Source organism: Urocitellus parryii, chromosome 5 (assembly GCF_045843805.1).
Source record: "Urocitellus parryii isolate mUroPar1 chromosome 5, mUroPar1.hap1, whole genome shotgun sequence".
Classification (NCBI taxonomy): Eukaryota; Metazoa; Chordata; class Mammalia; order Rodentia; family Sciuridae; genus Urocitellus; species Urocitellus parryii.
This window is the reverse complement of record NC_135535.1, coordinates 137,869,887-137,886,547: the sequence shown is the minus strand read 5'-3', so window position 1 is coordinate 137,886,547 and position 16,661 is coordinate 137,869,887. Positions and strand designations below refer to the sequence as shown.

Genomic DNA, 16,661 nt, shown 5'->3' with positions numbered 1-16,661 from the left:
CCTTAATAGATATAACAATGCAAAAAGAAATTAGATACTTGGAAACATGAGATAAAAGAAAAATAAGTCTCAGTAAATTCAATTCAAAGAAATGGGGTCATAATCCACAGAGACAGAGGATGACAACAGTATAACTGGAAACTGGGTACAAAAATCAACAGGCTTGGTTACAAAGGGTGTGTTTTATTATTAGAGCAAAGGGCAAATACAGTCTAGGACATTTATGTTTTAAGTGATTAGTTTTAAGGGAGAAGATTCTAATTCAAATATAAAACCAAATTGCTATTTATGAAGGCAAAGTTCAGTAGTATATCTCTGACCAATCTTCCTTTGTTCTCTAACTAGAGTCTTGATAAACTGTTTGACATTCCCTCTATCTGGAATAGTCCACTTGTCCTGCACATGCATGATCTCTCTCTCTCTCTCTCTCTCTCTCTCTCACACACACACACACACACACACACACACACACACACACCATTATACTTCTAGCTAATTTCCACATATATTTTAGGTCTTAATTTAGATGTCATTTCTTCTGAGAAACCTAGTGCAATATCGCCTAGACTCTATGAGTACTGTCTCCAATGCTCTGAACTATTGTAGCCATGTGGGTCACTCTGTACAGTGATTGCCTGTTGACTTGTCTACTTTGTCCATTAAACTCTAAGTTCCTTGATGGAAAAAAAACTAGCTGTACCTTCATCCTTGTTTTATCCTTAAGGCTTAGCACAATGCCAGTCACAAAGTACACAAGTGCTTAACATTTGCTAAAGGAATTCATACAGTCTGTAATATAAATTGTAATTCCTTTCTATCATCTTTTCTTTCTGAAAATATTTTTCCTAGGGTAAATCGAGCTCCAGTTATTTTGAAGAGAAATTAAGTTTGGTATGTTGAGATGAAGAAACTGAGGCTTGAGCACTTGTATATGAGCACTTGTATATTATGGTAAACTGCAGGGCTGGTAATAAAAAGAAAAGTCATGTGGCAGCTTCAATAGTTGATGTGTGATTTCTATGTTCACTACCCCCAATCACAGAAGCACAGATCCACTTCCCCTAATGATAGAAGTCTGTTTTAGGTGTGACCTTCTATCAGGCTGTGTCCCTGAGATGTAGAACAGATTCTCCAGATGACCACAATGGACATTTCATAAATCAAGAAATAAATCTCTAATGTTGCTACATATCTAATCTGTCCTGATTAACATGCTTGGTAATATCTGCTTTCTCCATGTCTTTATTCTTGCTATTCTTGCTTTATTCTTGCTATTAATATTACTAGCCTCCTCTCTAGAAATAGAAAATACCAAATATTCTCTTTCCAATTCTCCCTAGCAGCTAAGAGTAGCCATGCAGCACAGATCTGGACAAGGAAATTGAAGGGAAATTCTACTTGTGCTCCACTAAATATTTTCAATCTTTCAAAAAGAGATTCTGAAAAGAACTTTCCTCTCCCCTTTTCCTTCTGTATGCAATTGTATAAAAACGTTTTTTGACTGAGAATATAAACCAAAGAATTAAGGCCAACATGTTTTTTAAAAATGTTTCAATGACATAATTGAGTGGCTATCCAAAACCTGAATTTGCCACCTCAAGACTGATTACAGTGTGAAATTATACGTATTGTTAGAGGTCTTTAATGGTTGGACTACTGTTGATTAGGAATATTTTGTTACTTCCCATTGAATACACCCTAACTAATTGTGTGATGTTTTAGTCAGCTTTTTCACCACTGTGACTAAAAGGACAATTGTAGCAAAGAAAAAGTTTATTTGGAGGCTTACATTTCAGAGGTCTCTGTCTATAGACAGCCATGTCCATTCCTCGGGGCTCAAGGGGAGGCTGAACATCATGGTGGAAGAGAATGGCAGAGGGAAGTAGCTCACATGGTGATTAGAAGGTAGAGAGAGAGCCTCTACTCTCCAGATACAAAATATATACCCCATAGCCACGCCCCCAATGAACTGTTTCCCCCAGCCACATCCCACCTGCCTCCTATTACGACTCAGTTAATCCCATCAGGGATTAATTAACTGATTAGGTAAAGCTATAACCCAATCATTTGTCCTCCAAACCTTCTTGCATAGTCTCACCTGTGAGCTTTTGGGGGGCACCTCATACGGGAATATGTGAGCTTCTATCTCTGGCATTTTATGTTATCTTTTTAAAAATTTATTTATTTTTCTTATCTTTTTTTTCTTATCTTAATGTCAAGAGCCTGTATAAACCAGAAAGTTACACTGGATACCCAGGAACCAAAAATACTATTTGTAATCACTGAAAACATGAGGTGACCATCTAGTGATGAGATTATTTGCCTGAAGCTTCAACCCTTGTGCTGATTCAGAAAAGTACAGTGATCTTGCTTACACTGTAAAAGAAGCATAAGAGAGTAGATTGGAAAAAGATATTCACAACTAAATTTGTTATTGGTATCTTTGTTCAGAATTAGCTCATAAAACAATTTTATAATTATCTACCTGCCTAGGAAACTCTAAGTTGACCAAGTAAGTAAACAGAATGCCAACCACATGTGTTTTACCAGTAGTTGAGCTTCAGAGGTTGGGAAGGAGCTGATGAAGAAGTAACTCTATTTTGTTTGAATGGTTCTTTACAGAAGTTGTTTCCCTCTCCAATCTGATTTACATGTAATCTATTACCTTTATATCTCTCTTAAAAAAAACAAGTGTTAATTTGTCTACATTACTTTTCATTAGAAAATACCAAGTGTAATTCTTAATTTATTATTAAATATTCTATTGAATATTAACAGTTTTACAGAATACTCATTGAAAAAATACAGACCTGGAAGAAGAATCAATCATTCATTGCTTTTTGCAGAAGTCACAGTATCATTTAAATCAGAATAGGCAGAGTACAACTAATAAAACAAAGACATTTTGACATGAGAAACAAAATCTTCTCCAAAACAGTTCTCCCTCCAACCCAACCCACCATTTTCCACACTGCCTGCCATTTTTAGGAGTTTCCTTCACATGGTTATGCTCCAATGAGCCATTCCCAACAGCAGTCACAGACACAGACTGAGTCCGCTTTTAGATTATTAGATCAGATTAGATACTTAGTGGATTCTTTCATGCTCAGGTGAATTATTATGGTTCATGCTCAGGTGTACCTATAATGCAGGAATTCTGTTTTACTTTTATGCACCACAAAAAATACAGCTACATGGGGTGGAAGAAGTGATAGCTAGTGAGGTAATAAGTGTCTGTCTATCTGGGAGCAAAAGCACTCAACAGAGGGGCAGAAGGATCACAGGTGATAAAAAGACCACCTTATACAGTTGCCCATTAACAAGAAGGAATCAAACTTTTTGAGAACATATTCAGTAGGAGGAATGGAGATGTTGGAAAATAATTGATAAATTCTTCTGAGTAGTAATTAATACTTTAAAAATCCATATCATAAGTTCTAATGTAATTATTATTTTGGTTGGGGTTGACTACTTTCAGAATCACCTGTTCTTTTGGCTCCTAAACTTTTATGCTAAATATGGTATTAAGAAAAATAATAACAAGCCTTGGAAATTCTCATTAGCTAATTCTTTAGCAGTGGACTTTCATAGAAAACCCTCTGGAGTACTGATTCATCAAAAAGTGTTCCAGGTTCATTCTAATTCAATTTATCATGTTTGAGTTGCTCAGCTATATATAAATGAATGTTAGTATTCTCATTATTAATATTATTATTATTAAATCTTAAAGTTTGTTTTTGAAATAAAAGTTGATTTTGTCCTAAAGTGTTAAAGCTTTTTCACACATACAAAAATCTGTGACTTGGAGTTTGGAAATTTACTTTGCAGTCTGGGAGCTCCTACATAACTTAGATAATTTTAAATGTGATTAGTACTTTCAGGCAATTGATGTTAGACTATCATTTTTCATTCTTTGGAACATCCGGCTGGGTATTTCACAATGCCCCCTAAACAACTTTAAAAATGTTATTTACAAAATTGTCTGCAGCCTCTATTCTCCCCAATTAGAATGTCTAACACAGAAGTCACACAACATGCAATTTTATGACTTCTGATTTTTAAATGTCTCTCCAGAACTTTTGTATCAAATTCAAAATTTTCTCCCTCAAAATAGTTATCTTTTAACACATATTTTGTCTCAAATATGATCTCACTAATTGTCAAGGTCCAAATACTAGGACAATGCTGGACATGTAAATTTAGTAAATATTCTACTCCTGAACAGGTCCATAAGTGAGTATGTGAATGAGCAAGTGCAACTGATAAAAGAATTGATAAGAGACTTTAGAACCTACCTTTGAGGACTTCCTTCCAGCCAGTAAAACTCCCATTGAAAACTCTATCCTAATGACAAAGCTTTGTGGTTTGGGGTGAATTTGATTGGAAAAGAGTCAAAAATCATTTAGATTAAGTTTTGGGAATAAGAGACACAATCCAGCAGGATAAGGACACTTAAGGCAATAAAAGGCATGATCAAAATATTGCAAGTCTGACTTTCTCACAGTTGGGCTCTGAAGGAAATTCAGAAATGATTTGAGCATCATCAACGGCTCTGAACTAGGCATACCAACTCCAGAGTGACTACTTTGATGGACTATGCTTAATTGGGTATAAAAACTGACATGCTAATTTTCTGTTTCTCTAATCGAGCTCATACATTTATGTAAGGTTACATAATATTTTTAAATGCAATTGGAGGAAAGGTCTTATAACCTTATTCTAATCTTAAATCGAAAAAATCTCATTTTTTCCATCCATAAAAGGAAGACTTAATCTAGAGGATTTTTGCAGAGTCTTCCAGAAAACTCTCACTAACATTTCAGAGGCTTTGTATCCAAGGGAACTGTCCCTTAAACAATCGCAAAGCCTTCAGGGAAATCATGCTTTAGGTTGTGAACTTCTAGGTGCTTGGCCGCTGTAGTAAGATGAATGGGACACACCTCTCTTTCCCTCCCTGCCCTCTCTCCTCTCTCCCTCTCCCTCCCTCCCTCCCTACCTCCCTCTCCCTCTCTCTCTCCCTCTCCGTCTCTCTCTCACATACACACACACACACACACACACACACACACACACACTCACACACACTCCTCTGTCCCATTAGCAATAAACTATCTGTCCCCAAACAGGGGCTATCATAGAAGTCCAAATGGTAGTTCACATTCATGTGCAGTCAGTACATACAGAGTAAAGCTGGTCTTTAAAATAAATATCAGCTTTTCACTAAGTAGTTACAACTTCAAAAATGGAGGAAATGCCTTCAAATGGAAGTATGACTGCGGGCTTCAGGATCTCCATCTTGCGATTATGTCCAAAATATCTTATTCTGTAAATTCCTGGCTGGACTGTGTCTGGAATATGCCATTCTATGGTTGCATTGCTCCGACCCAGAAATCCCTTGTGCCAATAAAATCTGTTGGTAGAAAACAAATAAGCAAAACACCATTTTACTCTTTGACACATTTGACTGCACATATGGTAAGGCACTATATTGTGTACAACCAGAGAAATGAAAAGTTGTGCTGCAATTGTGTACAATGAATCAAAATGCATTCTGCTGTCATATATACCTAATAAATAAATTAATTAATTTTAAAAAGTATGATTAGTAAAAGGGCTGGGAATGTAGTAGCTCAGTGGTAAAGCACCCCTGAGTTAAGTCCCCAGTACCAAAAAAAAATTTGTGATTATTCATTCAATGAATATTCAAGCAGTGCCTACATTGAGCAAGGCTCTATTCTAGACATTGAGGATATAACACTGAACAGAATAGACATAAATGCCTATTTTCTAGAAGAGAACAGCTATTTGTAGAAATATCTTTACTTCTATCCTTCTAACTACCTAAACTCTGTCCACCCCAGGAAGCCTTCCATGATAGTCAGAACACAGATGTCCCCTGTTTTAAATTTCTATAGCATCCTTTTTATCCTTATCAGACTCTGATACTTCTTTTCATATCAATTTAGCTGTTTAAAATGTATATTTTGAGACACAAGAGCTAAAGATACAGTGGTGAGCAAGATAAAGATGGTTTAAAGATTGTTTAAAGTTTCATGAACCTAACATTTTATTGGTGTAGGTATGGGAATAAAGGTAATAAACCCATACATTTTAGAATTTCGAGAGTAAGAAGTGCAACAAAGACAATAAGACCAAGACCCTTCTCTAAGGAGTCCTCATTTACACTGAGTCCACACATGCCTGGAGGAGGAAAATCAAAGTGAACACAGAGAATACAAAGTGCCCAAAGAAGAAAATAATTTGCAGTGGCCAAGGAACAGAAAAGAGGTCGGCAGGAACAGTGAACTGGGCAAGAGTGGTGAGATGAGAGAAACATGGGCTCAGATCACGCAGAGACCAGACCCTTTGTAAGAAACACAATGGCATAACTAGCCAATCCCTCAGCTGTGCAGAAGGTAAATGCCTCGGGCACAGAGGGTATGATCAACGTTCTGTGTGTCTCAGTGACTGCCTCAGTGCCTCCATAAATATTTGACCAAACTACCCTGATGAACAAGGCAGAGGTCTGAACATATCCTCAGTGCTGACAGGTATTCTAGTTTAGCTTTTGAAAATAAATCATCCTTTCTTGTTATCACTATAACCATTTTCTAACAATAAATATGTATTGTTTAAAAACTGCCTATATTTTAGATTCCTACACACCAAAGAAAACCCATGCCTGTATTTGTATGTCATGGTTTAGATACGAAGGGTCCCCCAAAAGCTCATTTGTGAGACCATGCAAGAAAGTTTAGAGGTAAAATGATTAGATTATGAGGTATGTAACCTAATCAGTGGATTCATCTACTGATGTAGATTAACTGGATGGTAATTGTAACAGGTAGGGTGTGGCTGGAGGAAGTATGTCTCTGGGGATATGCCTTTTGAATTAATATTCTGTCTCTGGTAAATGGAACTCTTTCTGCTTCTTCTCTCTGTTTCCTGGATGTTCTGAGCAAATTCCTCCAAGCCCCTATTCCATGATGCTCTCCCTTACCTCAGGCCCAAAGCCATGCAGTTGGCCAACCATGAACTGAACATCTGAAACTATCAGCCAAAATAAATTTTTCCAACTCTAAGTTGTTCATATCAGGTCTTTCAGTCACGGTGACACACAAAGCTAACTAAAACATTATATATAGCTATCAAAAATACCACAATATGATAAATCCTTATTTTTAGTTAACCATGTGAACCAAACCAGCATGCAAAGAATTGCTTGGTTTAAAACAATATGAATCAGACACAAATTGCCAAATGCCACATTTTATGGTGTGAGAGTTATAGACTTTAAAATAAAAATATTTTCTTATTTCAGACACATTGTCAAAATCTTAAAATTATCTATTCAGCTCAAGAATCTGGTAATAAAAGACACTGAAATGTATGTATTTCTCTGAAGGAATGCCATGAGCTTATTACCTCTTTTCTTGCATCTATAAGAATTAAATGTAATTAGTTAAATTAAACGTAACTTCTTAAGTTTTAATAGTTCAAATGAAGAATCACTGGCCATACACAAACAAGCATTACAAGTTGAAAATAGACTTGTTCTTTACCCAATAGGAACATTGAGCTCTGTAGATACATCTCCGCTTCCTCAACCAAGATCCCTTTCAACCAATCTGCAAGAAGGTTAGTCAATTTTTTAAGGGTAATACCTGTAATCATGGAAAGAAAAAACTGCCAAGATGTCTATAAGACAGGAGCCATAACCTCATTAGCACCTAACATTGTAGAAGCACACACCACACCGTTTTGTCTTAAAAAATCAATTAAATAAAGCCAGAGAATCCTGGGGACTTTGATACCATAAATACCATTATGGAGTCAGTCTTCTCATTTGCCTTTCCTGCATTACTAACCAACTCTTTTCAAGACTTTACACATATACAAAGACAAAATATTCCATAGTCATGCTCACCGAGTCTCCCAGGAGGCATCATTATACATTATCTGCCACGCTGCTGTAGTGTTCTCATATTTCTCCACAGTGAGGAAGGTCTGGTGGGTCTGAAATGCAGTTAACATAACTCATCAGGCACTGCACAGCCACAAAAAGGATCCTTTCTGTACTAAGACCTTTTGATGACCACATGTCAACCTTGTATGAAAATGAATTTGAATTTCATCTGAATTCTTAGGCGTTCCGCTTAACCTGTGCCATAGCCTCATAATGTTAACTTATCCAGTCTATTAAAAACCAAGACATTTTTAGAAATTTGAAGGAAGTGTAATTATGGAGCTCAAAGCAAATTTTGGAGGTTAGAGCTGAAAAGAAACTCGAAATAAAACTTGAGACTTTAAAAAAGGCATAAGTCAAGGCTTCTCATGACGTGTCTCTTGATCTATATTCTAAAGCTTTCTCTAGTTGCCTAGTGATTTAGGAGGGAAAATGGAAAAGTTTCTTCATCTCTCCATCTCCAAGTGAATGAATTATTAGTTACAGCACCTCCCTGAGTGAAAGCGCTGAAAAGAATATATTAAACCTTCCCTGTCCTGTGGTGCTAAAGGCCGTCCCCTCTATTTTGTCATAATGGATTCCCATAAACCATATCATAAGCAGATTTTATTTCCCTATTGGAAGATCACTGTAACACAGCAATTTGTTTCAGACCAAGAATTCAGCTTCAAATAAAGTACAGATTTGAATAATATGACAAGCTATTCAATGCAAAGACCGTAAATCTTCAATTTCCCTCAAAATCCTTTGGACTGTGACTCTTAAAGATAGGAATTGTGCTTAATTCAGCTTTATCCATCATAGTCTTTACACCTGTCATTTACCAGAGCTCAAATAACCCTTTATTGAATATACCGCTTACTTACACTGAGCCATGTAATTATATAAAATTCTTCTCTAATTATTCAACTGATGGATTGCATTCAATAAAGAAGTTTTCATAACCATAGTAATTTGTAAAGAGAACTGTTTCTGTCTAGTTAGGACCTGTTAACTGTTTCTTTTTTAATGTTTATTTTTTAGTTTTAGGTAGACACAATATCTTTATTTTACATTTATGTGGTTCTGAGAATCAAACCCAGTGCCTCATGCATGCTAGGCGAGCATGCTACTACTGAGCCACAACCCTAGCCCAGGACCTGTTAACTTTTTCTGTTAGTTGGGAAGGCCTTAGATGAAGAAGGAGATACCATGGATCCTAATTACTACATCTAGAATACCAACTGGAAAACTAGTAGAAGCCACCAAACATTGGGGACAAAACATGGGTATCATAAACTATTCCAGATGCATAATTAGTTAATCTTTCTAGGGTTTAGTTTACTCATCTATAGATTAAGGACAGTAAAACAATGTATTGGGCAGTAATGAGGATTAAATGAGATTTACATGATGAGGCATATAAAGTACTTAGGCTAGTAGCTACTACTAATAAGCATGCATTAAATAGTAATGATGATGACATAATGATTATTAAAAATAAAGGGTACTAGAAATTATTTTGCACAAAGTCCCTGAACATTCATAGAAATTAATTCTATTCTCATTATAGTTTTTATTCATTTAATCATTTTGTTCTCCTGCTTCTCCATGGCATTAATGATGACAGTGCTTCTCTACCTTAAGGATATAGGATGACAGCTAAGCCTGATATAATGTTCCAATATCTTCAGAAAATAATATTATAAGCATGTTAATATCCTTGTATAGCTTGATCTCCCAGTGAAATTATTTCAAATAGGTGCATATTGACTATCCAAGCAGAACATTTCCCCCAATCTCATATTTGACAATGTCATAGGGCCACAATGGTTATCATGGCTATACCAGCATTTTAAAAGGAAAGCTCATTTAGAAGAAAGGTATTTTAGATTATAAGTGACTATGGACCCTAGGCAAATGGCTCATGGATAAAGCAAATACATTCTTAGCCCCTTTAAAATATACAACCTTGAAATCATTTTCATATGCCAATTCTGTTTTCCTCTACAGATTTATTCACTGTTTAAATTTTTGCAACCAGAATGTATCCCATTATTACTTGTGTGGTTATTAAGACTATCCTAAGGAAGCCATAGAAGAGTAAGAATACTTCATTTTATTACTAGATACATTGCATATGTGAATAATTTATCATGTGTGTCATGAAAAGAAATTTTCATAATCATAGTAACTTGTAAAGAGAATTTTTCTGTCTAGTTAGGGCCTATTAACGGTTTCTGTTAGTTGGGAATACCTTAGATGGAGTAGGAGATACCACGGATCCTATATGAAAGTCTATATCCTATAAGAAAGTCTAAAATGCTATGTTATGACCTCTTAATAGTACACTTCCTCTGAAAAGCAGATTTATAAGAAGAAGAGTACTTTCACTTTCTATTTTATATACTTCTACAGTGTTCATTTTTGCATTGTACAAGTGTTTCTGATGCCATTTTGCAAGATTAATAAATAAGCACCCTGTTAGTGCCAGCAGTCAAGAGTACGGAATAGTCAATAAAAAGTAAAGTAAAGCCCGTGGGTCAGAACCCACACCCACAAGGCATCCACCCAGGGATCCGTAACTATCCCCCAGCAAAAGAGGTGGGACCAGGGGCAGCAATACTAGAGAAGAAGGAGAGGCCCACAGAGGAGGATGACAGAACTAAGGACACAGTTCACTTGCTTGGACCTTTAATTATTTTGACAAATTATTGGAGTTCTAAATATGAGTACATAAATGAGATTGTGTTCAAACATCATCTAAAAAGACAACACAGTCCTATATGAACTGTGCCATATGTGTCCTAAATAGAGCCAGGTTAGATGTCTCCTGTGTACTGTTTTTCCAGACTCCATTTCACATTAACTTTATCCACTGCACATTTTCCCACCTCAAAAAATAAGATGCAAAATAAGTTTGCACATTTTTTCTTTATGTTGTGAACCTCTAAAAGAATTTAAATTTGTAAAGACAATTGATGCTTACCCGGTTTTCTGCTGAATTCTTTGGGTTAGCACCTACAAATGTAACTTCAGCAACTTCTCCCTAGAAATAAAAATTTCATTTAGTGAGCTCTAATAAAAGAATTTTTGCTGTACTCATATTCAAGTCATTATCTACTATATGTTCTGGATGCCTATATAGATTCTTTTCTATTAATCACGTGACTATCTTCTAAGAAAAGGAGGAGAAATACCCTTGAAACAATGAACATGGGGTCAATGAATTTTCTTCTGGTAGATTCAGATATAGATGAAATTTTCTCATGCCTCCCTCCCACACACACCCAGCAGATTGACTGAATCAAATAAGAGGAGTTAAAACTCTCCATGGATGACTTATCTTATATTTCTATAGGATGGAGTTTCTGGGTGTGCAGTACTCTACCACCTGAAATAATTTAAAAACTGAAAAACAATCCCCAAGTGGTAGAAAACAGGGAATATAAGCTCTACAATTGTGTAGGGATTCTGACCGTGGAAATATATAGGAAAGCGTTCCCCTGGTAAGCAAACTCCTGGAGGGTAACAAGCACCTTGTTTCCTACCCTTAGAATGCCCTGCAATCTTTCTTAGGATCTAGTAATAAAGCTAATATATGTGCAATATCTATCTGGTATGTCAATGCCCTGAGATGCCTCTGTGTTAGAGCCTCATCAAGCCTCAGACTTGATTGCAGGCACATAGCTCCTGGGAATAGAAGAACTTATTTGCTAGATAACTACAGTGTTTCACCAAGCTCTGGACTCCTGAAGCTGCCTGCCTAACAGTAACTTCACACAATGGACTTTCTTGAGAACTGCACAAATCTCCTAGCATTGCATATTGTAACTATGAAATGTAAGTGCACAATAAGCAACCTTATTGATACTCTAAACAATAATGGGGTTATGGTACTAATGACCTAATGTAACCTATTGGTATAAATAAGTGTGGCCGCTTGGATACCGCTCTGCCAACTTCCCTGCCTCTGTGCCTTGTCTCTTCTTTATTATTATTATTCTTTAAACAATTGCTCCAAGTTAATGCCTTCAGAGTTAAAAGCCATGACACAAAAAGAAATTCAAGTCAAGCCAGGGAATCTTCCTAAGTTGAAGGTATGGAGGAGGGAATTCAGGAAGGCTGAATAAGTTCACTGCTTAGAGTACCAGAGAGCAGAGCAGAGTACCAGAGAGCAGAGCAGAGCAGAGTACCAGAAAGGAGAGTTAATGGGGCAGGGAAGGGTGAGAACGCAAAATTTGCAAAAGGCATAGTTTAAGTGCACAAGCATGCATGGGAGCTACCTGAAGCCAGAAAAGATTCACCTGAAAGAATTAGGTGGAAGAATCCCCAGGTTCACATGGAGTTGTAAAAAGTTCTGTTTCCATCAACCAGATTAGAAAACTTTATAATTAAGAAGAGTTTTACCTCAGCGGGGTAGGGTGAGGGGTAGGGGAGAATGGATTTGCCCTAGACTAAAAGTTTTTCTGGCCCTTCCTAAAAAGCTTAGTAATAAGTAAAACCATAGATAAAAGCAATACAACTAAAATCTAGTTCTTTGAAGACACAAATTACTGAAATAAGGAAGAAATAGGAGACAACATTATCAACCCTAGAGAAATTAAAAGGATTATAAGGGAATATTATGAATAACAAATTTTATATTGTAGCAACAACTTAAACAACATAAACAAAGTGAGAAAGTTTCTAGACAAATGGAAATTGCTAGAAAGATAAAGATTACTAAAAAGAAAGTTAAATTCTAGGGAAGACCTATAATAGACTCAAAGGAAAAAAATAAAATATTTGAGTAGGCTTATAACAAGTAAAGAAATTAAATAAGTAATTAAAATTATTGCCATAAATAAAAGCCCAATTCCATAGACTCTTGCAGATAAATCTAATCAAATATTCACACAAGAAATGATACAAATAATCTTCTGCATGCTTTTCCAGAAAATATAAGAGGACATGCTACCCAATTTTTTCTTTGCAACCTCTGCAGACAAAGACAATGCACAAAAGAAAACTACAAATATCCCTCATGGGCAAAGATATAAAACTCCTTAGCAAAATATCAGCAAATTAGTGTCAGCAACAGGAAAAAGCATGAATACGCCATGATGAAAGAGTATTTAATAGCTGAAAATCAGTTAGTGCAATATACCATTTTAATAGGGTAGAAAGCAAAAACAAAACAAAACATGATCACCTCAGTAGTATCTGCAAAAATCCAAAACCCACCACAAGTAAAAATTTGAACAAGTGAAGCATCAAAGAGAACTATCTCAACCTGATAAGGTCATCTACAAAAATACTAAAGAAAGTGTCATATTAAATGAGGGAAACACTGAATATTTTTCACCTAAGATCAGAAACAAAGCAAGGATGTCCATTCTCACAACTTTATTCAACCTTGTTTTTGAAGGTTTTAGACCATTCAACAACAACAAAAACAAAACAAACAAAAAAAAGTGAAGACATCCAGAAAACATACACAGAGCTATTTTTTTAATTGATATGATACTATATGTTGAAATTCCTAAGGAATCCATACCAAAAACAAACAAACAAGAAAACCCACCTATTGGAAATGATTTAGCAAGACTCTGTAGAGCACACAGTCAACATAAAACGCACAGGTAAAGATCCTGCTTCATTTCCATATGCTTGATTTAAAAGACATATTCTCTCAGCTCCAGTGAATGGTTCTTTCACCATCCATTTAAGAAAAAATAATATTTTAAAGTATAGAAATCTAATTTTACATAATTACCCCCGGAAAATAAAAACATTTCCCATTCTCTTTACTTACATTATTTACTTACAGAGTCTCTACAGAAAATAACTCTCAAAATGATCACTGGTAAAGCTGCCCTATGGTATGATTAGTAGCAAGTGGTATTATCAAACCATATCCTTCCCTTCACCTCCAAAAACATGTCTCTTAAATATTTTAAAACATCTCTCTGAGTCTTACCACTCTGTATTTAGGTTTCACTGGCTCTAGGACATCCCCAAAATTTCTGCCTATTGGTGGTTTATCCTCAATATTAGGAATCAGTGGGATAATCAGTTGTTTGAAAAATGGAGGCTCTGGACCGCTGCTCATGTTGGCGACTGTATCCTGAAACAGAGAGCATTTGCTTAAGGAACACAATGTGGAATCAAAGATCCTTTTAGACATCCATCTCCAGAAATAATGCTTTCATTAAAGGAAGTGCGCGCATACACACACACACACACACACACACACACAGCTAACAACCTTTAACAAAATGTGAGCCTGGATGACCATCATTTATATTTTGCCATTAGAAGAAAGTTTTGGTCAGAGGTTTCTGTTTTATTCCCCTGAGAAGTGTAGTACAGGGATCAGAGAGGAAGCTTGTAAGCACAATAGTCAAGTTTAGATTCTGGGGCAGCCATTTTTAAATTGTGTGGCCTTGGGACAAGAGCTTCACACATGATAAGCCTTCATAACATGACACTGGAATTGTTCTCTGACTCTACAAAAAGTGTTGAAACTCTCCTAGAGTCAGTACCAATTTTCCTTCTGAATTTTTGCCTATAACAATTAAAGAAAATAATAAACACATTTTAATTTAAAAATTTAAGATCAGTTGACATCCTCACTGGTTTAGTCTGTTTTCCACAAAATTTACCATTTCTAACAGTTTCCTCAGAATGTGAATCTCAAACTTAATAGCTCTTGGTATATATTTAATATTATTCAACCTTCACAATGTGTATTTATCTTTACAACAGCAATATGGGACAGGTATGTATTACCATTCTCATTTTGAAAGTGAGAAAATAGACTTGCAGACAGTCATTTTTTCAAGATCACATAGGTAGTCTTAAATGTGCTACTGTAAAGGACATCAAATTTTCACAGACTGAACTACTTTTCTTCACTAAATAATCTCCATAATTGAAGAATTTGTTTCTGTGAGAAGAACTAGAAACCTCTGGCTACAACCAAAGTTACCCAATAGTTCTTTCTAAGGATAGGTTATAGGTTTATATTTTTATATAATTTAAATATTCCACAAGTAGTTTTAGCTTTTATAATAAAAAGTGAAAGTACAAATAATTTTACATCAAAAAAGTAACACAATTAAACTGAGAAACTATGATAAAATAAAAATCAAGTAATTTTTTAGGGGTGGGGTACCAGGGATTGAACTCAGGGCACTCAACCACTGAGCCACATCCCCAGCCCTAATTTGCATTTTATTTAGAGACAAGGTCTCACTGAGTTGCTTATTGCCTCACCATTGCTGAGGCTGGCTTTGAACTTGCAACCCTCCTGTCTCAGCTTCCCAAGCTGCTGGGATTACAGGTGTATACCACTAAAGACATGCAAAGTAAACACAACATGCAGAAATTTTTATACACAATGAGAAACAAATGACAGAGGCATATGAAAGTGCCAATATTCGACCAATTGTACCTACAGGACAGCAATGTCATCTATTCCTATATCATATATCCAAGCTCTTTCTTTCAAAAGGCTTTATTGTCTGTGCTTCACCACAATCATTTCACAGCTTTTATAGAGGTTTGTATGTTATTATATAAGGGTCTATTCATCATTTAAAATCTTTACCCTACTTGTTGACTAATCTGGTACCACAGGTGCAGCTTCACAGTTAACTCTATCCCAAAAGAACGATTTCCACAATTACGGTTTTTTTAAATTAAGTAAACTTGCTCAGTTGTATGTATTTCAGGTAGATGCACTTCCAAGGTAGTGTGCATCCCAAGGTGATACTGTGTTTCATAAAATCTAAGCATCCACTCACAATAATGACCTATATTATGTTTTTAATCACCAAGATAGTAAAAAAAGTGCTATTAATTATAATGGTAAGATTTCTCTGATTGGAAGATACACCCCAGTTTTAGAGATGTTATAATGTGGAAAATTGGCATCCTACAATTGATGCACTACTCAACTCTTGAAGTGAGTCAGAGAATCTGGCAAGGATAACAGAGCACTGGTCCAACATCCAAATATAATTATAGTAGGCCTGAGACTTATCTTTGAGCCTTTTTGCTCATCTGAAAAATGAAAGCAAACAATATCTTCTTCTCATGATAATTGTGAGAATGGAAAAATTAAATATAAGAAAAAGCTGCCACCACTCAAGATGTTAACTGAATTTGAATTTTACTATCAGTAAAATGTTGGTTTTTTTCGTAAGAAATATCACAAGGGCCCTACAGGGCTGAGTCTGTGATCGGCCTCTGGCGGTTCAGCGCTAGGATCCACACTCCTACCACCCCACCCCCCTCCAGCCGGTTCGGAGCAACGCGGAGCAGGGACACAATCCCGCCGGTCACGGAGGCGGCTGGACTGGGCCCCGCAGGCCTGAGTCTATGAACTGCCTCTAGCGGTTTGGCGCTAGGACTTTGGCAGCGCTTAGGGCTGAGTTTCAGCTTTGAGACAGAGGAGAGAAGCGGTCCAGTTTGGTTCCAGACACTGGTCGGACCACAGAGGAGGACAGCAGCCTCCATTTCGGAGAGATGATGTAATCATCCCCATGTTCTACTGATCTCAGCTCATTCAGCTACGGAACAGGTGATTTCAGGCTGGTAAATTTCAAAAACACAACAGTTGCACCAAGCAGAAAGAAGCACGTGCAGTATGAAAAGACAAGGAAAGAAAGGATCACAAGCAATGCAGGTCAACTCAACTTTAGAAGAGGTAATAGCTGCAACAGATGGA

The 16,661-nt window shown here is 36.3% G+C and overlaps 1 protein-coding gene across 1 annotated transcript in view; it reads right to left on the bottom strand.

The window, feature by feature from the left end:
• Positions 1-5,220: 5,220 nt before the first annotated feature.
• Asah2 (N-acylsphingosine amidohydrolase 2) overlaps positions 5,221-16,661 on the bottom strand; it is a 74,139-nt gene continuing 62,698 nt past the window's right edge. The window contains exons 18-21 of the mRNA XM_026408980.2: positions 13,908-14,054; positions 10,935-10,994; positions 7,928-8,016; positions 5,221-5,410 (exon numbers count right to left, since the gene is read on the bottom strand). Coding sequence (XP_026264765.1) covers positions 5,221-5,410; positions 7,928-8,016; positions 10,935-10,994; positions 13,908-14,054 — 486 coding nt within the window. The remainder of the gene's footprint in view (positions 5,411-7,927; positions 8,017-10,934; positions 10,995-13,907; positions 14,055-16,661) is intronic.